The sequence below is a fragment of the Balaenoptera musculus genome, chromosome 2, assembly GCF_009873245.2.
Source record: "Balaenoptera musculus isolate JJ_BM4_2016_0621 chromosome 2, mBalMus1.pri.v3, whole genome shotgun sequence".
NCBI classification, from domain to species: Eukaryota; Metazoa; Chordata; class Mammalia; order Artiodactyla; family Balaenopteridae; genus Balaenoptera; species Balaenoptera musculus.
The window spans coordinates 57,436,993-57,447,015 of record NC_045786.1 but is presented as its reverse complement, the minus strand read 5'-3'; the positions used below and the strand labels follow the sequence as shown (position 1 = coordinate 57,447,015).

The 10,023-nt window shown below is 38.4% G+C and overlaps 1 protein-coding gene across 3 annotated transcripts in view; it reads right to left on the bottom strand.

Annotated features, from left to right (window-relative positions):
• Window positions 1-1,507: 1,507 nt before the first annotated feature.
• Window positions 1,508-10,023, bottom strand: part of CHRNA5 (cholinergic receptor nicotinic alpha 5 subunit) — a 53,167-nt gene continuing 44,651 nt past the window's right edge. For all 3 annotated transcript variants that reach the window (XM_036844157.1, XM_036844159.1, XM_036844158.1), the window contains 4 exons: window positions 9,242-9,286; window positions 7,786-7,895; window positions 5,311-6,142; window positions 1,508-2,776 (listed from right to left, as the gene is read on the bottom strand). In XM_036844157.1, the coding sequence (XP_036700052.1) occupies window positions 2,615-2,776; window positions 5,311-6,142; window positions 7,786-7,895; window positions 9,242-9,286 (1,149 nt within the window). In that variant the 3' untranslated portion in view covers window positions 1,508-2,614. The remainder of the gene's footprint in view (window positions 2,777-5,310; window positions 6,143-7,785; window positions 7,896-9,241; window positions 9,287-10,023) is intronic.

The following is a 10,023-nucleotide window of genomic DNA, read 5'->3' as shown; positions in this document are numbered from 1 at the left end:
AAGATCTCACTACTATCATTTCTTACCATGCACCTTTTTTTTTTTTTTTACTGTTTTTCAAGAGTCTAAGGACCATGGCCTCATTGTAGATGGCCTCAGTTATTTATCTTGCATAATTCTAAATTATTATACTATGAGAAATTATGCCTAGTCACACAGTCATTGTTAATGAACCTTTAGAATGGGGTTTCTCAACCCTAGCACTAGTAACATTGTGGGCCAGATAATTCCGTGTTGGGGGGATGGGGTCTGTCCTGTATGTTGTAGGATCTTTAGCAGCACCCTGGTCCCTACCCACTAGATGCCAGTAACATACCCCCATCCCTTGCCAGGTGTGATGACCAAAAATATCCCCTCAGGGGCAAAACTGCCCCTGGTTGAGAACCATTGCTTTAGACACATTATTAAGGAGAGAGTATCCCATACTCCACTTCTGAATCTGAATAACCACTGGCAAGAGATGATGATTCACAGAGACCATTTTAATCTTCTCATTAGTCATTATGATGTTTTTCCTATGCAAAAATAAAACTGACAAAATTGCAGCCCACTGTGACTCATGTTTCAATAAGCCAAAAGAAGATTTCTATAAAATGTATTTACGTGTAAAATTTTTTTAAATTTATTTATTTATTTATTTATTTATTGATTTATGGCTGTGTTGGGTCTTCGCTTCTGTGTGAGGGCTTTCTCTAGTTGCGGCAAGTGGGGGCCACTCTTCATCGCGGTGTGCAGGCCTCTCACTATCGTGGCCTCTCCCGTTGCGGAGCACAGGCTCCAGACGCGCAGGCTCAGCAATTGTGGCTCACGGGCTTAGTCGCTCCGCGGCATGTGGGATCTTCCCAGACCAGGGCTTGAACCTGTGTCCCCTGCATTGGCAGGCAGATTCTCAACCACTGCGCCACCAGGGAAGCCCTACATGTAAAATTTTAAAGTAACAGTAGTGGAGATATAATAAGAGGGATCGGGGATATATACATGCTATGACAGCCAACTGGCAATTTAAACTCATCGAACGAGGAGAGTTTCACTCACTAAATAGCATTAAACACCTGCCTAAAATAAAAGGCAAATTAGACAGAATACCTTCTGCCTTCCAAAGAGTGTTGAATTGAACTTAGACCTGTTACTTACTATAAATAAATAAGGCATCTGTTCTCTCAAGAGCTAAGAGTTCGAAATCGAATACAAGATTTCTGTCAGTATTTTCTTCCTGGTCATAGCTGAGTCAGGGACATTAGAGATGAAATTTTTTTCTGTTTTTGTTTTTTTATTTTTTTGAATTTTATTTTATTTTTTTATACAGCAGGTTCTTATTAGTCATCAATTTTATACACATCAGTGTATACATGTCAATCCCAATCGCCCAAATCATCGCACCACCACACCCACCTGCCACTGCTTTCCCCACTTGGTGTCCATACGTTTGTTCTCTACATCTGTGTCTCAATTTCTGCCCTGCAAACCGGTTCATCTGTACCATTTTTCTAGGTTCCACATATATGCGTTAATATGCGACATTTGTTTTTCTCTTTCTGACTTACTTCACTCTGTATGACAGTAGAGATGAAATTTTAACTCGTCTACCTGTGATACATGATACTGTATTGAATAAGTAAGTAGTAATAGGCTAAGACCAGATTACATCTAAAGGCCCTTGCAACACTAATATTCTAGTACTGTAATTGTTGGAATGAAAGAGATAAAATTGAAACATCACAGGTATGTAACAATGTACTTATACATAATTACAATACCACCTTTAATCTTAGAAGATGGTTTTCTCACAGAACAATTTAGTAGTATCCACAGACGTGTTCTTAAAATGGGATTCACTTAGTTGTCATGGACACTTCTAAGATCAAAGATAAAAAGATGCTACCAGAATTTATATAGAAGGTGGTTCTATTAATTGTGGGAAAAAGTGGACAAAAGTATTGAAATGAATGTTAAGGATATGCTACTGCATGTCGACACGAGTTATCTATTGTATGATTTCACGATGGAAGGTAGGCTGTAAAAATAGTTAATAATTATTCAGTTTATGCATCTACAAAATAAAGTAAGACTTAAAGGAGTTCCCAATTCCCATTTTTCATTTTTTAAAAATGTTGGTTATAGAAAAGCAGCATCACATTCAATCATTATCATACCAAGTAGTCAGCTTATTTAGTACAGCAATATATTATACTTAAGATTAGCTCTTACCCAATGAATACAGGAGAGAATTTTTAAATGTGTACCTTTACCAAATGAAATCAGTCTTCAAATACAACAGGAATTTTCCAGCACAGTCAAAAGATGAACTTAACTGTTGATTACAAAGCAGAATTATTTGACAGGATATAAACATTAGATTTTTACTAGTACAGTTTAGATAATATTTTGTGCTGCTATTTTTAAAAGATCAAATGTTATTCAGCCAGTTATTACTTCAGTCATGCAGGTAGATGTTCTAATGGGCAACCTATTACGATAAACTGATGTTAGTGTCTGTTAATCTGTTGAAGCTTGCATCAAATTTTAAACACAATTTACATTTTCATAATTTTATAGGCGCCATAAGAGATATGTGCCTTTTAACTAAATTCCTACTACAGCCCCTAGGGAAGTGTCACTTATTTGTGTTTCCAATATGAATTGGTACTATTATATTTGCCCATTTATAGATAACTGGAACAAAAAGCCCAAGAGATCCAACAATTGAAACCAGAAGAAAAGTCCACAGAAACATCCGATCAAGAACCTGGGCTATGAATTTCCAATCTTCAACAACCTGTATCAAAAACAAAACAAAACAAAACAAAAAAACCACGTTAAATAATTAAGACACAAAACCCGTAAATTTACACGTCGACTTGTAATATAAGTGGGTTCTTTTGATAGAATTTTAATAAACTATAGTACTTAGATACTTTATAATAAACTTTAAAACATCTTTTTAATTCTTACTATATACAGTTATCTTTATTACTTGTTCGGCCCAGTAGTGTTTACTTATTTTAATTTTTAAGATAATCCAGCCTGAAGTTAATTTCATGACAAATTAAAAGTTGGTTCAGAATAATATATATTCAACAGCTGTTAATCTTCCTCACCTCACCCACTTTATTTTCCTAGGATTTCCTAGGGACCATTTTAACCTAAGCTCATGAGTTCAGAGCTTCTGGTGAGTTCATTCCCTCCCTGTTTTCGCAGCCCAAGCAGGAAGCTGGCTCAGCAGGTGTGAGTGACCTCAAGGAAAGGGCAGGCTGAGACCAGGCCCCGAGCACCATAGGCTCCCTCCCACCAGGCCACTTCCTTGACCACGAGTTTCCCTAGCCCCTGTTCTCTATGAAGCACCGGGTCTTCTACAGGAACTGTGCCCCACGTTTCAGGATAATGCAGAATTTAGAGGATTATAAACACCCTACTGCTTCTCTACTTATAAGTTTTTCCCCTGAAAATAAACCCCATTTACTGGCCCTCTTGGAAGGAGCCTGGATCCTTTTGCACAACACTTTGCAGACATTCATTAAATCCCATCTCAATCCGTATCATTATCTAATATCTGTATTTTTAAAAATTTATTTATTTATTTTTGGCTGTGTTGTGTCTTCGTTGCTGTGCACGGGCTTTCTCTAATTGTGGCGAGCGGGGGCTACTCTTTGTTGTGGTGCACGGGCTTCTCATTGTGGTGGCTTCTCTTGTTGTGGAGCATGGGCTCTAGGCACGCGGGCTTCAGTAGTTGCAGCACGTGGTCTCAGTAGTTGTGGCTCGTGGGCTCTAGAGAACAGGCTCAGTAGTTGTGGCGCACGGGCTTAACTGCTCTGCGGCATGTGGGATCTTCCCGGACCAGGGCTCGAACCTGTGTCCCCTGCACTGGCAGGCAGATTCTTAACCACTGCGCCACCAGGGAAGCCCCTAATATCTGTATTTTTTAAGACTTCATTGATAGCTTCACCTTATAAACTAATTATACTTACACCAAATAGAAACTTTATGATCCACAAGCATTAAAAGTTTATTAGATTAAAACAACATTGTAAATCAACTATACTTCAATAAAAATTTTTTAAAAGTTTATTAGAAACATATGTCAAATGTCCCTTTGCGGGGAGGGCTGTTATTTTACCAGATTCATTCCACCTGCTTACCACGCCTGCTAGAAATTTTTCCATTTAAAAAAGCTTTAGAGATTAGAATTCATATACATTTTTTATTCTAGGTACTATTTTATTATTTTTTTATTATATTAGTTTCAGGTGTACAACATAGTGATTCTAAATTTTTATAGATTATACTCCATTTAAGTTATTATAAAATATTGGCTATATTCCCTGTGCTGTACAATATATCTTGATAGCTTTTTTATATATAGTAGTTTGTACCTCTTACTCCCCTGCCCCTACCTTTCCCCCCTCTTTCCTTTCACCACTGGTAACCACTAGTTTGTTCTCTATATCTGTGAGAGAATTCATATAATTTTAATGTGACTATTCAAAGTAAATTCAATTATGAAAATAGTACTATAGTCATAGCTTTAAAAATATTATACAATAGAAATAAAGAATAGTGACAAGACTGAAATATTACGTTTTGAAAGAAAACTCCAGTTCAATATGATCACATTAATAAGATGTATTAATAGTTCAATTCTTGCATTTTAAATATTAACCTTAAATAAGGAGCCAGTGAGTTATTTTTCTATAATAAAGTTTTGAGCAAATTTTTGTTTTTAAGCAAATTAAGCATATTATTAAGTACTACACTAAGCTTCACTTGTACACGTTGATGTATAATATATAACACCCGAGAATACCTTACTGCTTTTGATTTCGCTAACATTCTTATAACTGAACAACAAGAAGATTTATTCTAGAAAAATATCTTGGCTGTATTTATAAAGGCTCCATTAGACTCATTCTTTAAAAAATGAAATCACTTTTGATAAACTATAATACAGTTGTGCCTGCAGATTACTATAGAATCCAGAAACAAAGTTACTGAAGATCAAATTAAAACAGTTAATCATGTCAGAGCCAAAAACCAAACGGCAGGATTACTATGCCTTAGAATAACAGAACAGTCAGCATAACACAAAGTGTTTTCAAAAGTCATCCAAGATGCTGATGGGGGAAAAGGAGACGTGAGATTTGTGTACATGCTACATTTTGCAGATGTTTTAACTGAAATGTTAGTAAAGATCTTTTACAGAACAGTGTGTCAACATCTCTGGCCCTCAGTCTGTGCTTAGTCTAAAGGGTCATGCTGTTTGCCCGACTTAGAATCAAAACAGATCTGCATTTGTGAATATATGCGGTCACAGACCTCACGGACATCATTCTCCTTCATGACGTGTCTTGTGATGTAGCGAATGGAATCAAGTGCAGCTTCCAGTGTGTTTCTAGAAGATTTTGGTCCACGGCTGCTCTCAGTTTCCTCCTTCTGACTGAAGCACCTATCTACATGACTTCGCATGCAAAGCAGTGTCGGAAGCTTCTGAAGAAATATCTTGCGGACCCACGGAGCCATAGCGTTATGTGTTGAGGAAGAACGGTGATGGATGTTGATAGCAAAGACAATGACCATGATGGATAGTGTCACAAAAATCATGGTAAACACCAGGTACTCTCCAATCAGAGGTATGACTTTGGAAGATGAGGGTATGATCTCTTCAATAACAAGAAGGAAGACAGTCAGAGACACAAGTACTGAAGTGCAGAGACAAATCTTTTCACCTTCATTTGAAGGAAGATAGAAGACAAGTATGGTTAAAAACGAGAGCCCAATACAGGGTATAATAAGGAACAGGGTATAAAAGAGAGGCAGACGCTTAATTACAAATGAGTAAGTGATGTAAGGATACCAGCAACAGCTGTCGGTTCTGTTTCCTTTGCTTCCTGTTGCGCTCACAATTTCCCATTCTCCATTATCAAAAAAATCTCTCTTGTCAACATCTTGGTCCTCCAAAATTATATCAACCTGTGATCCATCGTAAGTCCAAGAGCCAAATTTCATGGAACAGTTTTGGAGATCAAATGGGAAAAATGTGACATCAATGGTACAGGAACTTTTGTAGTTTGCCGGTGGAGTCCAGGTAACAGTGCCGTCATACCTGACGACAGTTTTCGTACTGGCCCCTTCAAAACGTCCATCTGCACTGAAATACACACATGCACAGTAACAATGCAGAGATTAAACAACCCGGGCCTGCGTTTTACAAGCCTAATATGAAAGAAAACCTATACCATAGCATGAAATACTTTTAAAATTATTACACTTGAGATATACCTGCTCCACGTAGGGGACTCTAGTTTAAGGACACTGCCCTTAAATATCTAACTCTATTGAAACGAAACCCCTATTTCCATATCTACTCCAGGACTGACAGATCTATATTCACAGAATCCTGAGATTCAAGTGGTTGAAATGATTTCACTTTGATTACACACAAAATGTAATTAGGCTATTTATAACAATGGATGTGCACAGAGCCAGAACCTGAATCCACATTCCTAGATGCCCCCCTCTCCCCTCAGTGCTCTTCTCCCTCCATGAAAGATACTGGATGCTTCCTACACTTACAGGGAAAGAACAATAGCCCCAAGCTGGGCACAGCCCTGGAAAACAGCCGTCCCTCTCCAACTCTGCCATCATGTGAACTCACGCACTGGAGAAGTCTAGCAGGAAACATCACCACCAACGTGAGCTATCTTCGAAATACTGTTCTCTATCTTAAAATTCATGTGACTTTTGCACACTCCTATGTAATATATCCATGTTAAATATAAAAATGTTTGCAATGACTTAGAGTAAAATGATGCTCCAGGAAGCTGCATCATGCTTTGTTCACTCCTTCCATGTTGAGAAGCATGGAGGTAAAGGTTTGAAAAGTGAAAGATATTTTTTGCTTAGCATTTGCTCTGTCCTCATGTCAATGCCTTCTTGCAAACAAGACAAAGTGCATTAGGATAAGCACAAATTCCCAGAAACGTCCTGGAGTGGTTGGTCCTAGAAAAAAATGAAACTGGCATCCAGAAGTATCCTCTCCCCTAAGTTACAAACCATCCTCAAAACACACTTAGGTAGAATACCTATAAATATGAGTTAATAATTAATCCAACATTCCTCGTGGGAAAATTATTATACAGTATTTAAAGCAAAATTAGAAGGATGCACATTTAAACATAAAGTATGACCTTAATTATTGTTAACCATTACCAAAAAATCTGGAAGGCAGTCTGCCAAATATGTAGTCTAGAAAATAAGAGTGTAAATGGGGATGTCAGGCTACTCCCCACGCACCACGTGTGAGCTGTGTGATCCTGGACAAGTATAACTATCTTTGGCCTCCATTTTCTCATCTGTCAAATAGATGTGATCGTACCTAGTTCATAAGGTTATCTTGAGAACTGAATGAATAAAGATAAGGCACTGAGCACAATGCCAGGCACAGAGTAAGTCCACCATACGTGTAAGTTTATAACAGTGGTTGCCACCAAGTGATGGGATAACGGGATTGATTATATTCCCCCCAACTTCCTTATACCTTTTTGGACTTCCCAAACGTTTTACAAATTTTTGAAATCCAAGAACACTTTTATGATCAGAAAACAATGTACCAAAAAAGGGAGAGGATCCACAGAACCTATTTGTAGGTTCATGAAATGAGAGAACACAAGACTAAGTCCTGTGACTTCATAGCTAAACAATTTTCAAAAGGAAGAAAAAATTACTAGTGCCTAATAGTAATACAATTGTTTTCTTTTGAAAACAGAAAATAGTATTCTGGATATAACTTACTTATCAAACAAAACAATGTCTGGAGTCCAGAGAGAGTCTGAAGGGACTCGTATAACTTTTATTCCACTGTAGTCATCAGGGTTCCATCTCAATTTTACATCTATCCATTCCTTTAAAACAAAGAAACCTGACTCAATTTCAATACAATTAACAGTCAAAAACAGTGAAAACTATACTCTTTGCCAAATCCAGACATTTTAGACACGAAGTCACCTCTACTCCCAATAAAGAAAACTCACCTCCACGTCCTTCTTATGGGCACTGGATGATATAGCCCTGTCCCCTCATGTGGTGGCTCTAGCCATGGTCCTCAGGAGACACAGGCGAGGACCAGAGCTGGGTACGTTCATGGATCTGCTTAACACCTCTTCTCCCACCAGCTGACCATGCCCAGGAGCGGCAGCCATGGGCACCTAAGGTCCAGGTTCAAGGGAAACATTCTCTTTTCTAGCTGTCTTCTCAATGACTGGCTGGACTGGTCCATGCAAAGAGCACTTGGATTTATTACACATTCCACATAGTTAAACACCTTGTCCCACCTCCACACAGTAACAATTCTGTGATCACGTCAAGACTTGCACCCCAAGGAAAGCACATATGTCTTTCAGGAATTTGGGGTTAGGAAACTGGCAGTAGGTATTAAAAATCAGGAATAATAAAGAACAAACAAAGGGAAGCACTCAACAGCAGTTGGGGACATCTGGCCCAGAAAGAAAAGAAGTCCTTTATATAAGAGGGACTATGAACATAAAAATAAATCATTACATTCTTGCCTGTTCCCATCTCACTTAGAATAAAAGCCAAAATCCTACAGTGGTCTAGAAGCCACTACTCATAACCTATGCTAGGAACACCCATCGACCTCCTGTTGCTTCACTGACCTCATCTCCTACACCTGTCCCATGGCCACTCACCTCCAGCCAGCTGGCTTCTTTGCTGCTCCCTGAACACGCCAGGCACCCTCCAGCCTCAGGACCTTTGCACGTTTGTGTCCCTCTGCCTGGAACAGTCCTCCCCTAGATACTCACATAGCTTGCTTCTCCCCCTCTTTCAAGTCTTTGTGCAAATATTACCTTCTCAGTGGTACTTACCCTGCCCATCCTATTTAAAAGTACAGTCCCCAACACTCCCTATCCACTTTCCCAGTGTATTTTTCTCCAAGTTTATCAGCTTGAAAGGTACTATACAACTTCCTATTTATTCCCCCCTTTGGAATGAAGTTCCTTGAGGGCCTAGACTTTTGTCTGTTTTGTTCACTGCTGTTTCCCCAGTGCCCAGAACAGTGCCTGGCATAGAGCGGGCACTCAAATAATATTAACTGAATGAATACAAGACTCCATCTACCTCATCCTTCTGCCTCCTGCCAATCCACCAAGACCAGATACTCATGCTACAAACCCTGTAATAACAGTGGCACCAGTCAACAGTTGGGTGGCCCTTTGAATTTTATACATACCTGCTTCAACCAGACATTGGTTGTCATTAACTGATTTTTCTCATCCTATGAAATAAAAATTTAAATAAGGCTGATTATTTCAATCACAGAAACAATAATTCTTTAAATAAGAATTTTCTCAGTTTTATATAAACACTCCTCTCTATATAGCACCTACGTTCTGTTCATCAATCCGGTTCTCTAGAAAAGCAGGATCTTTTTTCCAGCCTAATTTCACATTATTCCTTCCAACATACTCTGTATTTCAGATAAGCTGCCCGAAAGGACACCATTGGCATTTTTAGATTTAATATTAATAGTCTCAGCTACTACATTTCCTCAAATCTAAGATGCAATCTAAGAATCACAACATTATTTTATGTACTTAGCACTAAGAAAGAAAAAGGCTGATAATGAATTGTAAGTTGTCATTAATTATAAGACATCTTGACTTCAGAAGTGCTAAAATGTGCATCTTACAATTGGTGAGATACAATGTGTGCATTCTTGAGGGACTATAATTTGTTATTTGCTTCTGCTGAGGCACATATTTGAATCTCTCCATGGAGCTGTTACATAGAAAAAAATGTGGAGGTCAGAGCCTTGAATGGCAACTTCATAAAGCTTTTACATCCTACTTTTCTAGAGAACCAGGGGTCCTTGCTACTTACACCTTCCTGCTGTCTCACCTTCACTTACGCCAGTCCTTCACTGAATTTTCAAGGCCTAATTAAAGTGATAACTCTTTCATTAAGTTTTACTGAAATATCATGGAGCCAACTGAACCAGTAAAAGATCATCGT